Source organism: Trichomycterus rosablanca, chromosome 4, assembly GCF_030014385.1.
Source record: "Trichomycterus rosablanca isolate fTriRos1 chromosome 4, fTriRos1.hap1, whole genome shotgun sequence".
NCBI classification, from domain to species: domain Eukaryota; kingdom Metazoa; phylum Chordata; class Actinopteri; order Siluriformes; family Trichomycteridae; genus Trichomycterus; species Trichomycterus rosablanca.
This window is the reverse complement of record NC_085991.1, coordinates 22,252,035-22,269,197: the sequence shown is the minus strand read 5'-3', so window position 1 is coordinate 22,269,197 and position 17,163 is coordinate 22,252,035. Positions and strand designations below refer to the sequence as shown.

At 37.6% G+C, this 17,163-nt stretch overlaps 2 protein-coding genes across 3 annotated transcripts; one reads left to right on the top strand and one right to left on the bottom strand.

The window, feature by feature from the left end:
* Positions 1 to 861: 861 nt before the first annotated feature.
* On the bottom strand, positions 862 to 8,309 carry mcur1 (mitochondrial calcium uniporter regulator 1). The gene is made up of 9 exons (XM_062993990.1): positions 7,927 to 8,309; positions 6,768 to 6,887; positions 6,557 to 6,660; positions 6,297 to 6,398; positions 5,763 to 5,804; positions 4,467 to 4,538; positions 4,308 to 4,361; positions 4,105 to 4,219; positions 862 to 2,016 (listed from the first exon to the last, which is right to left on the bottom strand). Exons 1-9 carry the CDS (start codon positions 8,228 to 8,230, stop codon positions 1,961 to 1,963), a joined length of 969 nt encoding a protein of 322 aa, XP_062850060.1. The 5' UTR covers positions 8,231 to 8,309; the 3' UTR covers positions 862 to 1,960.
* Positions 8,310 to 10,418: 2,109 nt separating this feature from the next.
* On the top strand, positions 10,419 to 13,817 carry rgs9bp (regulator of G protein signaling 9 binding protein). 2 transcript variants are annotated; one of them, XM_062993992.1, is made up of 3 exons: positions 10,419 to 10,508; positions 12,769 to 13,075; positions 13,198 to 13,817. In XM_062993992.1, the coding sequence occupies exons 1-3, from the start codon at positions 10,419 to 10,421 to the stop codon at positions 13,563 to 13,565; spliced, it is 765 nt and encodes a 254-aa protein (XP_062850062.1). In that variant the 3' UTR covers positions 13,566 to 13,817. The 2 variants fall into 2 exon arrangements, with proteins under 2 accessions (XP_062850062.1, XP_062850061.1); XM_062993991.1 differs by lacking the exon at positions 10,419 to 10,508 and adding an exon at positions 12,086 to 12,184.
* The last annotated feature ends 3,346 nt before the right edge of the window (positions 13,818 to 17,163 follow it).

Sequence of the window (17,163 nt, the reverse complement as noted above, 5' to 3'; positions counted from 1 at the left end):
CTTAGTAGAGTATAAAACATTTACAAGGGAAAACACAAAGCACTTCTGTAAGTCACTCATGCTGTAAATGTTTAAAGGTACTCAAATATACACTGATCAGCCATAACATTATGACCACCTCCTTTTATCAGCTCCACTTACCATATAGAAGCACTTTGTAGTTCTACAATTACTGACTGTAGTCCATCTATTTCTCTGCATGCTTTGTTAGCCTGCTTTCACCCTGTTCTTCAATGGTCAGGACCCCCACAGGGTAGGTATTATTTAGGTGGTGGATCATTCTCAGCACTGCAGTGACACTAACATGGTGGTGGTGTGTTAGTGTGTGTTGTGCTGGTAGGAGTGGATCAGACGCAGCAGTGCTGATGGAGTTTTTAAACATCTCAATGTCACTGCTGGACTGAGAATAATCCATCAAACAAAAAACAGCAAACTCAAACAGCAGCAATAGATGAGCGATCTTCTCTGACTTTACATCTACAAGGTGGACCAACTAGGTAGGAGTGTCTAATAGAGTGGACAGTGAGTGGACATGGTATTTAAAAACTCCAGCAGTGCTGCTGTGTCTGATCCACTCATACCAGCACAACACACACTAACACACCACCACCATGTCAGTGTCACTGCAGTGCTGAGAATGATCCACCACCTAAATAATACCTGCTCTGTGGGGGTCCTGACCATTGAAGAACAGGGTGAAAGCAGGCTAAAAAGGTATGCAGAGAAATAGATGGACTAGTCAGTAAGAACTACAAAGTATATATATTTATATATGTGTGAAATATATATGTGCATCTTTTGTATATGTGAAATACAAAAGAAAACAACAATAGACAAATACAAACAATATTTATTCTTTTCCATCTTTTTATTATTTTTGTCATATTATCAGAATATGGAGATTATTATACAGCTTTTTAAATTGTGGTAGCAATGGAGTATGGAGTGCTATAAACATGGAAACTATAGTGGTTGCATGACCTTGAAAAAATTGAAAACACTAAGCTAAAGCATTACTAACCATAATTAGCTTCTAACAGACTAACAAATGCCCTGTAATTACAAATAGCACATTAAAACACAAAACTGACAAATGCAAGAACTTAAAACTTAGTCTTTGGTTTATTCACTAAATGAATGCGTTGGTTAAACCCGTAGTTGATAAAAGGTATTACTATTTGACAGTGGCAACAGTCAGGGCCCTCTCTAAGGGCCAAAGATATTCTAAACATAATTTGACAATCAACATTTAAATACATATAAGTCTAAGCAAATAAATCATAACCGTTTATTCTTGTTGGAATGTACGGGGTTAGATTAAAGAAGTTTCTTTGTCGCCCTCTGGTGTCGGTAAAAAGAACGTCAGGTCAGCGGTAATATCTCAGAGGCCTTGGCAATCATTTTCTATTGGACACCAATTTCAAATTACAGTAAATTTGTAATACATGTTCTCTCTAAATGGGCAGGCTTTGTTATCGCTAACATTTTTACAAGATCTACCTGCTGTATGGACATAAGTGTAATATAGAATTGTTAATAGTGATGGCTTTGCACAGACAAGTATATAACACAAGTTTGAGTATATTGAAATCACACACTGTAGTTAAGGCTGTAATTAAATAAATTAGCTATTGCTATTTCATGAACTCAAGTTTCATTCAGCCTGAACAGTCACTTTTACAACATAATTATAATAAAAACATGTACTATGTAACATGAAGTGCAATAAAAATTATAATAACTGGACTGCCTCAGTACACAGGTACAAAATAGTGACAAGTTAAAAAAAAATAATTAAAAGAAAGAGTGCAAGAACCTGACAGATCTAGCCGACAGTTAATCATTTTGAATTTAAGTGTTGCTTAAATTCTTGCTTAAATTCATTATGACTCGTTGTCTTGGTAAAGAACTGATTTGGAGTTGCTGTTTGTTCCCGCCGATGTTCCACATCTCTCTGCATTTACATCCATATTCGATAAAATCCAAGTACAACTGTGAGACATGTGAACACCGACCCTGTGAAAAGTCCAAAAAACACAAAGCAATTAGTACGCTTTACTAGCAATTCCTCTGGTGCATACACCCCACCCATGTACAGAAGAACATGCTGTGTTTCTCTGACGCTTGCGCCAGAGCCTTAACCAGACTGTACTTAACCAGCTGCTTTTAGCTTTATACTGGAACATAATGCAAAATATCCACATTATTTTTGTGAAGAAACACAAAGATCCAGCTGTGCAGAGATTAAAACTCAAAATTAAAAACATAATTGTTCATATGCTAATCAAACGAGCAGTTTGTTTAATCAAAATTATTTTATCATGTACAGCAATGAGCCAAAGATCAGGATCAGCATAAAAACCTGACTTTGATGAGAGCCTAATTATTTTGGAAGTGTCTCTTAAACAGGCAGTCATGGCAAGTACCCACAAGCAGTGGTCCAAATTGGAACAACCCACAAACCGCTTACAAGTTGCTGGACGGGCAAGACTCATTGATGAAAAAACATGAAGGCAGTGTAATCGCAAGCCAGTCAAAGTCTCACCCTAACTCCTATCCACTGTCAAAAGCACCTACTATGGGCACACAGGCACTGGACCTAGACATCAGAACAATTGGAGAAGGTCGATTGTTTTAATGAATCCTGTTTTATCCAAGATACATGTGCATGGCCTGCCACGTGTGCACTGTTTATTTGTTGAAATGATGGCACCAGAAATAGTGTAGAACGATCCAGAAGTTGAAGGACCTGCTGGTAATGTCCTGGTGCCCAATACCACAGGACACTCTCAGTTGTCTTGTGGGGTTCACACCATGGTGGTTTAAAGCTGATTTTTTCAGCATATTAAGTGGTTTGCCACATGTTTTGGCATATTAGTGTATTTGTATATATAAATTGATTAAATATCAGACAAAGAGGTTAACTTTAGCTTTCCAAATGATGAATAACAAATATTCTTTAGCTATTTGCATAACCCTTTTCCGTATTCTTTTAATGTAGCTGCCAAAATCACCAGACCTTGTACTATTGATATTCTGTAAATATATCAACCTTGGTTGTCCAGGGTATGTTAGGTTAAAATATTGTGCCAAATGCTAAACCAAATAAGACTCCTACTTGGAAATCTTTAGAATACCTATAATTTTAAAAAGAAAAATAAATAAAATCCTGCTCACCCAAGTCAAATTGCAATGTATCACTCAATTAAGTGTCTGTGTGGTCATGTGATGTTGTCAACTCATAAGGTATCAAGTGCAGGGTTTCTCAACAACTGGGCTACAAGTGTCCACTTGTAGTTCCTAGACATACACTAGGAGAAGCCAATGGGCATTACTCAGCCACAATGGGCATTAGTCACCACAGGAATGAACATGATTATGTTTATCAAAGACTATTCTTACAAATGATAAAGCCAAAACCAAGTAATTTACGTTTGTACATTTTACAATGACAATTTTTTTATTAGTAGTAGTTGTAATGTTTAGCATATTAGAAATTCCATTTATGAATGGAAAAATGGACTGAAAAAAGAAGTGGAAGGAACATAACTGGCCATCAAGTTATTGTGGCCAGCGAAGAGTGAACATTACTATGTGTGCGGCCATCAACCAACGAGGGGTACTCCACCACCATGCCATTTCTGGACCTTAAACACATGCTGGGGCAGTATAATTCAGCTGTTTGGGGTATTAAACTGTACAGTACATTAAGGAATGAGCTAACGTATACATTTGTCTTTTGTGTTCATCAGGTCAACAGGTTTTTGAGGGGGAGATCCCCATAGAACATTACTTATTGTTTTTGTAGTATTGTTTTAAATTTATCTCACCAGTGTGTAAGACTATGTTGTAGTGTGTTTTGTCTGAAAAAGAAATTCAGTTTTTCAGCAAGATTTTGTGGTTTTGATTGAAGCACTTCATTTTGACCTAAAAATAGGAAGTTTGGGTAATTGGGTGCAAAGTTATGGATTTGTGTAAAATTGTACAATTTTGTGAAATAGAGGCATAATTTTAAGAAATGTGTTTAAGCAATCGAGAAGAACTGTGATAGCTTGTCCAGCACTGGATACTGTTAATAACAAAAAATAAGGGTACTTTTAATACCTGCTAGATATTTAATGCTGTCCAGTTTATGGGATTCCAACATGGTTTTGAGGCCAGCCACTTCTGTATCGATTTTAACATTGTTCTTTGTTACATGGCGTTCTTGGTCAGCAAGCTGAGAAAAATGAAACACTTACAATTATCTTTAAATAATTTTTGCATTCATTGTTTTCTTAATATGATACACTATAAAACATATCTACCATCTCCATCATCTGGTTTCTTGCCTCCAGAATCTTCTTTTCATGGTCTGCTTTCTAAAATAAATTTCAGACCACATAAACAGATCCTCACTTAAATCCTTTGAGAATCATATAGGGTTTTTTGATGCATGCAATATGTTTGACCAGGATTTGACTCACCATCTCTTTAACTTGACTTTTTTCCATGTTCATATCTAACTTGTTTTCTAGGCGTACTTTGTTCATCATATCCTAACAGCTCAGATAAAACACTGCAGGTAAGTCACAGCACAAAAGCAATAAAAAGGCAGTTTAGGTACAAAACACAGCAGACAGCCTGCTGAATGTCCGGTTAAGTTGTAGTTAACCGGGTTGTGGTTAATTGTTTCAGGTTAATTGGTTAATCAATTTAAAGAATGCATAAAAATAGTTTTACTTTATTCAAAGCAGTTACTCAGTTTACCCTAAACCCATTTACTTGTAATAACCTTAAAATAATTGTAATGTATTTTAAATATGTAGACATTAATACAACCCCAAATCAAAAAAAGCTGGGACAGTATGGGAAAACACAATTAAAATAACAGTGTTTTTTACATTCTGACTGGTATTTAATTTCTGTTTTCACTCTTGAATGTGTGTGGAATCCAGTTACAGTTCGTTACAGTTCTTTTTGACCTGACAGTTTACTCACAATGTTCATCACAAAGTAATGAGCCACAACCCATCTTGTACCCAGCTTGTAAATACTGAGCCTTTGACAGATCCTCTTTTTTAACCTAATGACTTGTTTACTGTTGAATTTCTCTTTGTATTTTGTCAGTTGATTAAAGGTTCAAGAGAATTAAGAAATCACAAATTCTAGTTATTGCATTTCACAAAATGGTCCAATGTTTCAGAATAACAGGATAAATTATCTTGTGTACTATATTCTTAATATTTTGCTATTATTATCATCTATATATGTTAAATGATTAAATAGTTTTAAAAACTACACTAAAATACATCAACAAAATAGTTGACTTCAAATCATTTCTGTCAATTAACTATATTTAATGAACACAAATATTATTACAATCAAGTAAACTAAAATTACTAACACTAAATTAAAGTAACTTTTTATGTGGAAATGGTTTATGCATTCAAGTCAAATTAATTAAAAGCAACCTTTTTAATGTACTAACTTTTGGAATTTGTAACACCTCTTATTAATCACTACTTTAAACTGAAAATAGCAGGCACATTCATTTTACTTCTTAAAACCTAAACGTGCAAGGACAAAGCCTGGATTTTCTTAACTTGTTCCTAGCTGCCATTATGGTTCCTTTAAAACCAACCTGTAAATGTTTGGTTAAGTGAAGACAGCTACTCTAAAAAATGCTGGGTGTGTTAGGCTACATTCATGTTAAAGCCTCCAGGATTTTGGCTAGGGAGACAATAGACCAGGACGTAATAAACAGATAGTTTGGCACTTACATAGAGCTGTAACTTCAGCTGTGCAAGATCTACCTTGATTCTCTGTAAGGAAACAAATGCAAACAACCAGGATCAATTCAATTCCTTTAATGAAAATACATTTCTCTACATGATAAAGTTGCCAGGTAAAAACTAAAATCAGGTTTTGTTTCAGTTTAATATAACAATGAAGAGGGGTTAACTCTTATCTTGGATACCTGTGTCCACAACCAGGATCAATTCCAGACTTGTTTGAAAAAAGCTGACATTAATGTTTTCATTAAAGTTTTTAAAAGCATGAGATAATATTTTAAAAGCATTAGATAATAAGTATGTCAATGTTGCACTTATTAACATCTGTCATTTGTGTATTAGATAAAATTATCTTATTTATGTTTATTCAATTATTCAATTAAACCTCAGAACACAGATTACAGAAGCAGAGTTTGGTATCTGATATCACACTAGTGTTAAAAATAATCTTTTACACAAAGTAGAGTCCCCTTTAACATGTACTAGACATAGTGTATACTCAAACTGGACAACTTTACTTACTTCATTCTCTGCCAGTAATGTAGAGAATTCACTTTTCTCCAAAATGATCATATCCTTTTTCACTGCAGCAATATGAGACATGACCTTCTGCAACATGATCTCCTGTCAAATACAGATCAGACACCATGTGTGTTCCATCATTTAAATTTTTCATTCATAAACAAAACTTGAACTGATGAAACACCATAAATAAAGCAATGAAAAACTTCTTTAGGTTTGCACTAAATTGCATTTCAAAATGTCAACAGTAAAAATCATACCTGCTGAGTCTTTGTAACCATGTCACTATACATGACATCCATGTTGGAGTTGGTTGCATTCAGTAGCATCTTGACAAGAACCTCAGCCTGCTGGACTGTAAAACCTGAGAAAACCTAGAGTCAATCTAAAACTATAATTACACAACTTCACTACAAGATAAGACTTTAAATTGGCAATGAATATACAATAATCCTTAAACATAATACAAACCACTCTCTTCAAGGAGTTTAACCATGGCGTGTGTATCAAATAGAAGCTTTCTGTTGCCAGATTTGGAGATGTCAGACCTACTCAGGTCATACTGCATTGCTCTGATGGAGGTGTTCAACTCTGTAATAGACATAGTTTATAAGTGAATAGGTGATTAAGCAAACCAACAAAGACAATACAAAAAAGATTACGAAATCTGCAGTTGTGCCTTTTTTTGTCATCTTTTTTTTTTTTTTTTGTAATAACATCAAGGTTATGGTTGGTTGGTTATATAAGTTGGTATAAAGGGCATCCAGTGGCCTGCGCTGAGTCTTGACCAAAACTGTATTTAACACCTTGAAAATAAACTGTAATGTCAATAGCGTCAGAGATTTTCAGTGCCTTACAAATCTTATTTGACTCAGTAGGCACAACTTAATGCAGACACACTTATTAAAAGGCATTCCTTTTACAGAAACAGTTAATAAACTCCACATTAAAGATCATGCTTTTTTTAATAGGATGTCCAATAAGCTCATGTGTCCATGTATGTTTGGTCAAATTTCACATTAAATGGTCCAGCTGACTCAGTATCATGATGATGCAAATCATTAAAGTAAATTTTAAAGGCCAAAGGAAAGTGTAAAGCAGATTAGTACATTGAGTTTTAGTATGAACAATGAAGCATAGTACTTAGTAAATTACATTCTGGCTTTCCTAACTCAGACACATTGACTGTTACCAACTTCTACTACTTACAATTAACTGAAATCTAAATGAAATCTAAACAAAAACATATGTCTAATTTGAAGACATTACGATTTGTTTATGCAATTTCAGATAATGTAATGTAAAATCCGGCACGGATAATAGGCGTTAAGGATCAGGTGCTTTGTAGTAAGTGATTAGTTTGTTTTTATACAACAGTTAGTTCCGACCTTACAATCGGATTGGTTGAGAAGCGTTCTGTCCGTGACTGCTGATATTCGTGATATCGCCTTCGGCTCGTGCCTGCGACCAAATCACAGCCGTGATGTTATTGGCGATAACACACTCCCTCTCGTGTTCTATTGCTTAAATATAATAAGTATCGCGGTATATACAGTTTATGGTAAGTATCGCGACAGTATATTATCATATCGTCCACCAACTGTGTGTATGTGTGAGAGAAAAGTGCTACCTCTGATAATGGACCACCTGACTCCGCTCAGTAACCGGGCGGTTTTGGTTCCACACTCGGACTTGTTTGAATTAAATGGACGGCGCAGTGCCACACTGAGATGTGTTAAAACCTGCTGATATTTAAAAGTGAATATCTGACTGAGAACAGGAGAAACTCTCCAGCAGCGCCGCGCTCCAACACTAACAACTCCCTGTACTGTTCCCAGGTGTCTCCTGTCAAAGTCAAACCGGGGACACACGTTTTTACTGCTGCTCCTCAGACCGTGCAGAAGAATCACTGTTTGATGATATCCCAGAAGCATTTCAGGCTTTATTTCCTTTCACTATTCAAATAAAAATACTTCTTTGTCGACAGGTCATAACTTCCGCTAATGCTGTACGCCGATGTCCGCGCGTAAGCAGTTACGTCATCACGCACAGCCAGCTCGTGCAACTTGAGTAAAACCAAAACAGACTCCGTAACTCCGACCAGCAGATGTTAAAATTTTATCATTTGTCATTGTCTTTATTAGAACACAATCAGAAAATACAGGAAAGTTGTATGCTTAAAAGCAGAAAAAAAATCTAGTGTGATCTCTCCCTACACTTAAGCAAAATCTGGCTCTCTTGAAATGGAATGGAACCCTAAATAATGTCATTACTAACACCTGTATTCTACTATTTTATGTTAGAATGACTGCTGTAATAACGTCTATTACACCAGCTTTGTGTGAGACATGCTTGAGCATTACATACACTTGTATAAGTTTTATTTATTTTGAGTTTGATAATCTATTCCATTCAAGTTTATTTGTATAGCACCCTTCATACACAGTGGCAATTCCTACGACGGCGTATTAGGGCCACTTGAAAGAAAAATATTTTTTTTAGGTTTCGATTTCGAGAATAAAGTCGAAATGATTTCGAGATTAAAGTCAAAATGATTTCGAGATTAAAGTCGAAATATTATAGCCATATAGCAACCTCCTTGTGTTAAAATGAGGGATGTTCTTGATTTGGTAAAGTTATACTTTTGTATCAGTTTTACAAATAAAGAAATCCCCAATCTCCTGGCACATCAGCACCAGTTTGTTATTGGAATAAGGACGCTGAAATGGCTTTGCAATAAACTGTGTTTATTTAGAACGTTATTAAGAACGTGCGCCACTGGTGCGCTCGGTGTCTGCGTCGTCGCCAGTACTTCAACCAAGCCTTATGGACTCGTATGTTAAACTAAAGTCGTATGGCATCGCTATAAATGGTTGCATTGCCGGGTTTAGTTGTCATGTGGATGGAATCATACAATACAAACTACACAAAAAAAGTAATCGCGAGTTACTAAATAACGTGCATTAGAGGCTGCCTTAGTGCTTGTGTGCCGATTCAGGCACTAAGACCCGTGCTTCTCTGAACTGACAAGCCTACAACGGCTGCACACTCTTTGGCCATAATATTTCGACTTTATTCTCACAATCATTTTGACTTTAATCTCGAAATAATTTTGACTTTATTCTGGAAATCGAAACTTAAAAATATTAAAATATACCTAAAATATTTTTTACAGTGGCCCTAATGCCGTCGAACAATTCAAAGTGCTTTACATAAGGAAAAATTAAAAGCATTAAAACATTCCTGAGATCTAGAACCTCAGAAAGGCTTTTTGCAAATATAGTTACAATTAAAAGAACATGAAATAAAACCAGAGAGATAAAATGCTTTACATAAAAAATAAAAAATAAGAACATTAAAAACTAAAAAGCTTATAAAAAGTGCAATAAGAAACATAAAAAAAGCAGCACTTTAAACTCTATTCTGTAACTAACCGGAAGCCAGTGTAGAGATTTTAGAACTGGAGTGGTGCTCTGATCTCTTTGTCTTGGTTAAAATTCTAGCAGCAGCGTTCTGAATGAGCTGTAATGGTCTTTTTGGGAAGTCCAGTTAAGAGAATATTACAAAAGTCCACCCTACTGATTGTTAATGTGACACTGGTGAGTTAGCTGGAACAAGTAAGAATGTCATGGGAAAATATAGCACAATCCCCCAGTCTGCTGCCTTTCACTTGAAAAGAAAGAGGCAGAGTGGGAGAGAGGCTAAAAGGCATGTATTGAGAGAGGGGTAGTTTGTGTAGCTGAGAAGGCAGTGGTGTGTTGTAAGGTTCGGGTATCACTGCACCTCTTAGCAGCAGATAATAAGCTTAGCCAGCTTGCTTGCGTAAATCAGTACACTCGGGTCAACTGCTGGATTAACGCTCAATCTCTCTCCTTCATTATTCATCATTTTGGACAGTTTCAGTTCCATTCAGTTGCAGTTATTATCTGAAACTTCTACAATTCTGATTTTAGATACACCTGTTCATTGTGTAGGTACAGGATGGTAAGTGTGACCATGAGACTACCTGGCCCCAAAATGTGCAGAAGAAGCTGAAGCTGGATCAGATTTAGGTGGGTGACAATTTCACCCCTTTGGATTTCAGGACAGGGGCTGCCCATGTCCACTGGAAGAAAGAACCTTATGGTACTCACCAGTAACAAGGTTGCTGATGATGGAACCTCATCACAGTCCCTCCAAGAGGGGCAAGCTATGGTGGACTCCCTCACAAAGGTGGGTAAAAATGTAAATCATTAGTCAAATTATGCTACATTAAACTATGTGTTTATTGCCATAATTTTTAAACATGGTATAAGAGTAAAAATATGTTAAACATAGGTATTTTATATACTGTTACATAATAATAATACATTTTGAAAAATAAGAATTTAAAAATATTTTTATATAGGTTCTCTTTATTGTTTTAACCATTCATGAAACATATATTCCAACTTATCAACAAAGTCTGTGAAAATTAAACTCTGAAAATAGCCAGATTTGTGCCACATTTAAGCCACACTGACTCTGTCCTCATTTCCCTTTGTGTAAAGCAAGAATGTTGGCTTTAAAGCATCCAGAATCAGCACATGCTCCTGCCCTACGGGTAAAAAAACACTAGCTGTACATAGAAATATTCTATGGTTCAGATGATTTTTTCTTCTATTGTAAACATGCATCAGTACTAAAAGGCTATTCTGCATTGAGCAAAAAAGGCCCAGTTTGGGAACCAGCAAGTGCAACAGTAGTGCTACTCAAATTTGGTATATGCTGTATTGCATTAATAGCAAAGGTGTGTTACCAATTACATTAGGGCATTTCAGCAAAATAAACAGCCTATTTATCATATTTATATATATTCACACATTTACACATTTTATATACATATTTTTAGTGGAATATTTTCCAACAAGGACAATATTTCTACATATTTTATACAGCGTTAAGTAACACTTAAGCAACATAGCTGTAGTTGGAAGACAGGAGTAAACAGATTTGCACTGTATGCTATAACCAAATGTATTTTGAGATTTTGAAATGTATTTTCCGTTAGCATTTGGCATTCTGAGATAGGCCGCAGGGCCTTAATACTCATCCTAAAATAGCCCTCTTATAACAAGTAGATTATCAGTAATATTTGCTGCACATCACAATCTGTCATGCCAGCTAAAATGCTAACGCTACAATGTTTGAAGTCCAAAGACATGCAGTCAGGTTAATTGGAGCTACCAAAATTAAAAGTGTGTGTGTGTTTGCCCTATTATGGACTGGCGACCTGTCCGGTGTCTTTCCTATATTTCACCCGGTGAATCAGACCCACTGTGACTCTGAATAGGATAAAGCAGTGGTAAAACATACAATAAATGAATGTATAAATTTGATTTGCTCATACATTTTCAATTCATAAAATAAATTGTTAGCTTTTTGAATTCCAAATTCAAAATGCTAACAAATATATCCAACCATAAGGGTAAAAGAGTAATTTAGTCAAACTAAATTAAGAAGTAGTACTTAAATGTGATTTTATATAAAACCTTTGAAATTATAGCTACAAAGGCTCTTTTTTCTCATCACAACCAAAATCAAATTACTTTTTAGTATGCTTTAAGGAACGAGGGGACAAAAAATTATAAAAGGTATTAGTATGCTGTGCTGTCTGGAGAAGGATGTAGAAGATGGTAAAATACATTTTTATATAATTGGAAAAGTTGAGAGAGCTTACAATACAGCTTTAGCACCATCTGATTTCCACCTTTCTAGACAGATCAAAGAAGCTTTAAGGGGAAGAAGATTTTCATGTGATGATGATGTAAAAGCAGCGATGCATCAGTGGCTACACGCTCAACCAAAAACAATTTTTTTGCTGATGGCATTAAGAAGTTGGTATGACGCTGGGAAAAATGCTTTGGAAGGTGACTATATAGAATAGTGATGTCATTTGTTTGTGAAATTCTTGAAACAGCAACTCACCTCATTTCATTACAAAAAGTATTTTTGTTCATAATAGGGGCATTCTTTTGTTCTCTTGATGAATATTTACATTATGTTGGTACATTACAACTAAACTGTCAATGTAAGCAGTTATCTTCTAAATGATACAAATAATATTATTATTTAGAGTTATTTCAAATGTTACTCTTTCCAAGACCCTCATATTTCTTCATATAACTTATGTTTTCAACAACTTTTTTTGTTACTTAATATACTGGTACTGGTAAGTTTTGTAGTTCATGCTCAAAAACCAATGTAGCTAAAAATTTCTTGTAATGGTGTAAAATAATAATGCAGATTTAATCTTCCATAAATAAAACATTAGGAGCAGTCTTAGAACCACAGCCACGGTCACCATGCTGGGTAGCTACAGTGCCTCTGAATTTGTAGACCAAATGATGTTGCTATGAAGGAAATGTGATTAGCCTGAGTAATCAAAGTGACCAATGATTATTTACTGAGCTTACTCAGATTTTAAAAGTTATAAAAGTTATATCTCCTTTAGGTTGTGGCATGTTACCGGCACCTGGCTAGCTGTGTTGGTGGATGCACAGACAGTCCAAGTCTGCGGAAAGATCTTCAGAAGACTCGTGCGCATGCTCAGACACTTGCTACATCCTGTCGCAACTACCTAACAACTCGACTACGGGACAAAACCCTGCCTCAAGGGGAAAGAAAGAGCACAGAGCTGCAGTGGGTGGCCTTCTCCTCCTGTCTAGAGCTCTTTTATGCAGACATGTGCAAGGTCTACTACATGGGAAATAGCTTCTCTGTGGCTAACAACAGCACCATGGTTCAGACTGGCATGCAGGGTAAGCATAGAGAACAGTGGGCTTGTGTGACATTGTTATGCTGTAAATCCTTTACACATTAGTGATCGTTTACCAATTCAAATTTTTTGATGGTTGACTGAATGCTTGTTTGTACTGTCTAGGAGGTACAGCAGAAGTAGCAGCCTGTGCCCTGAGCTTGCCTGACCTGCAGGAGGAGCGTGGTGTGCAGACTGCCAGCATGGAAGGCCTTGAGCAAAACCAACTGGAGCAGGAGATTTCACAGGTAGACCGCACTCTGGAGGACATGGAGATGAAAGTGAATGTGCTGCGCTGGACGGTGGAGGCACAAGGGCCACAGTATGGCGATCCAGTCAGCACTGACAGCGCATCCTTAGCGCTCCTGTGCTATGATGAAGAGGAGGCAGTGCAAAAATTATGTGACCGTAGCCAGATGTTTGTGGTGATGCTGCTGTGTGGAGTGGCAGTTATTGCTTTGCTGCTGTCAGTGTGTGTGGTTTTCCTGGCTTGAGGGACAGGCACTGATGTTATTGAATACACTACATATTTTGTAACCCATGTTGCTGTAGGGAACTGGCAAAATACATGCCAACCTTGATATCTTACAAAAGATTTCAAGCCCAACCAAGGTTCCAAGCCTAACCAATGTTTTAAAGACATTTATTTCTGAATTCTAGTGACTTTACATCTGAAAAAACTATTACATTTAAAACAATAAAGACTCACCTGTTTCCAATTACTTGCTTGAAGTTAAAAATCAATAGCTGGTCACTACTGAAGATGGGACTTTACATGGTTATTCTTTAAAGTAATATTTAACTGCATATTAGTCAATCAAAGATTTATTAGTAAAATAGTAACTATGGTTATCAGAATTAACAATGTTGTTCATAAATGAAATGATAAATAAATAAATGATAAATAATCAATGACATTTGAAGTGACTGTCTGGTTAACCAAATAATGTCTAATAACCTAGCTCAATCAAACCAATCTGGCAACCATTTGCTGTTATTAATAACATACACTATATTGCCAAAAGTATTCACTCACCCATCCAAATCATTGAATTCAGGTGTTCCAATTATGGTCACAGGTGTATAAAACCAAGCACACAGGCATGCAGACTGGGTAGCTCTGAGGAGCTCAGTGAATTCCACCGTGGTACCGCGATAGGATGCCACCTGTGCAACAAGTCCAGTCATGAAATTTACTCACTACTAAATATTCCACAGTCAATTGTCCGTGGTATTATAACAAAGTGGAAGCAACTGGGAACGACAGCAACTCAGCCACGAAGCGGTAGGACACGTAAAATGTCAGAGTGGGGTCAGCGGTTGCTGAGGCGCATAGTGCGCAGAGGTCGCCAACTTTCTGCAGAGTCAATCGCTACAGACCTCCAAACTTCATGTGGCCTTTAGATTAGCTCAAGAACAGTGTGTAGAGAGCTTCATGGAATGGGTTTCCATGGCCGAGCAGCTGCATCCAGGCCTTACACCACCAAGCGCAATGCAAAGCGTTAGATGCAGCGGTGTAAAGCATGCCGCCACTGAACTAGAGCAGTGGAGACGTGTTCTTTGGAGTGACGAATCGCGTTTCCCCGTCTGGCAATCCGATGAATGAGTCTGGGTTTGGCGCTTGCCAGGAGAAACGGTACTTGTCTGACTGCATTGTGCCAAGTGTAAAGTTTGGTGGAGGGGAGATTATGGTGTGATGTTGTGTTTCAGGAGTTGGGCTCGGCCCCTTAATTCCAGTGAAAGGAACTCTTAATGCTTCAGTATACCAAGCGATTTTGGACAATTTCATGCTCCCAACTTTGTGGGAACAGTTTGGGGATGGCCCCTTCCTGTTCCAACATGACTGCGCACCAGTGCACAAAGCAAGGTCCATAAAGACATGGATGAGCAAGTTTGGTGTGGAAGAACTTGACTGGCCTGCACCTCAACCTGATAGAACACCTTTGGGATGAATTACAGCGGAGACTGTGAGCCAGGCCTTCTCGTTAAACGTCAGTGTCTGACCTCACAAATGCGCTTCTGGAAGAATGGTCAAAAATTCCCATAAACACACTCCTAAACCTTGTGGAAAGCCTTCCTAGAAGAGTTGAAGCTGTTATAGCTGTAAAGGGTGTGCCACATCATATTAAACCCTATGGATTAAGAATGGGATGTCACTCAAGTTCATATGCGTGTGAAGGCAGACGAGCGAATACTTTTGGCAATATAGTGTATAACACTGTAACTTGAAATAAAAACAAATTGAAATCCCCCTAGTCTGATGTACAGTGTATCACAAAAGTGAGTACACCCCTCACATTTCTGCAGATATTTAAGTATATCTTTTCATGGGACAACACTGACAAAATGACACTTTGACACAATGAAAAGTAGTCTGTGTGCAGCTTATATAACAGTGTAAATTTATTCTTCCCTCAAAATAACTCAATATACAGCCATTAATGTCTAAACCACTGGCAACAAAAGTGAGTACACCCCTAAGAGACTACACCCCTAAATGTCCAAATTGAGCACTGCTTGTCATTTTTCCTCCAAAATGTCATGTGACTCGTTAGTGTTACTAGGTCTCAGGTGTGCATAGGGAGCAGGTGTGTTCAATTTAGTAGTACAGCTCTCACACTCTTTCATACTGGTCACTGAAAGTTCCAACATGGCACCTCATGGCAAAGAACTCTCTGAGGATCTTAAAAGACGAATTGTTGCGCTACATGAAGATGGCCAAGGCTACAAGAAGATTGCCAACACCCTGAAACTGAGCTGCAGCACAGTGGCCAAGATCATCCAGCGTTTTAAAAGAGCAGGGTCCACTCAGAACAGACCTCGCGTTGGTCATCCAAAGAAGCTGAGTGCACGTGCTCAGCGTCACATCCAACTGCTGTCTTTGAAAGATAGGTGCAGGAGTGCTGTCAGCATTGCTGCAGAGATTGAAAAGGTGGGGGGTCAGCCTGTCAGTGCTCAGACCATACGCCGCACACTACATCAAATTGGTCTGCATGGCTGTCACCCCAGAAGGAAGCCTCTTCTGAAGTCTCTACACAAGAAAGCCCCCAAACAGTTTGCTGAAGACATGTCAACAAAGGACATGGATTACTGGAACCATGTCCTATGGTCTGATGAGACCAAGATTAATTTGTTTGGTTCAGATGGTCTTAAGCATGTGTGGCGGCAATCAGGTGAGGAGTACAAAGATAAGTGTGTCATGCCTACAGTCAAGCATGGTGGTGGGAATGCCATGGTCTGGGGCTGCATGAGTGCAGCAGGTGTTGGGGAGTTACATTTCATTGAGGGACACATGAACTCCAATATGTACTGTGAAATACTGAAGCAGAGCATGATCCCCTCCCTCCGGAAACTGGGTCGCAGGGCAGTGTTCCAGCATGATAATGACCCCAAACACACCTCTAAGACGACCACTGCTTTATTGAAGAGGCTGAGGGTAAAGGTGATGGACTGGCCAAGCATGTCTCCAGACCTAAACCCAATAGAACATCTTTGGGGCATCCTCAAGCGGAAGGTGGAGGAGCGCAAAGTCTCGAATATCCGCCAGCTCCGTGATGTCATCATGGAGGAGTGGAAAAGCATTCCAGTGGCAACCTGTGAAGCTCTGGTAAACTCCATGCCCAGGAGAGTTAAGGCAGTTCTGGGAAATAATGGTGGCCACACAAAATATTGACACTTCAGGAACTTTCACTAAGGGGTGTACTCACTTTTGTTGCCGGTGGTTTAGACATTAATGGCTGTATATTGAGTTATTTTGAGGGAAGAATAAATTTACACTGTTATATAAGCTGCACACAGACTACTTTTCATTGTGTCAAAGTGTCATTTTGTCAGTGTTGTCCCATGAAAAGATATACTTAAATATCTGCAGAAATGTGAGGGGTGTACTCACTTTTGTGATACACTGTATTTCCCATAACTAAGTGAATCTGTTAAACAACCTGTGTAGAGTTTAGAACAGAGAGTGTAGAGGTTTTTTTGGCTACCCATACTACGTTCTAACAGTATTATATAAAGTGTTTCTAGAGTGAATTGTAACTGCTCCTCTGCATAGAAATATAGAGGTACAACACATAAACTGTCAGAAAATAT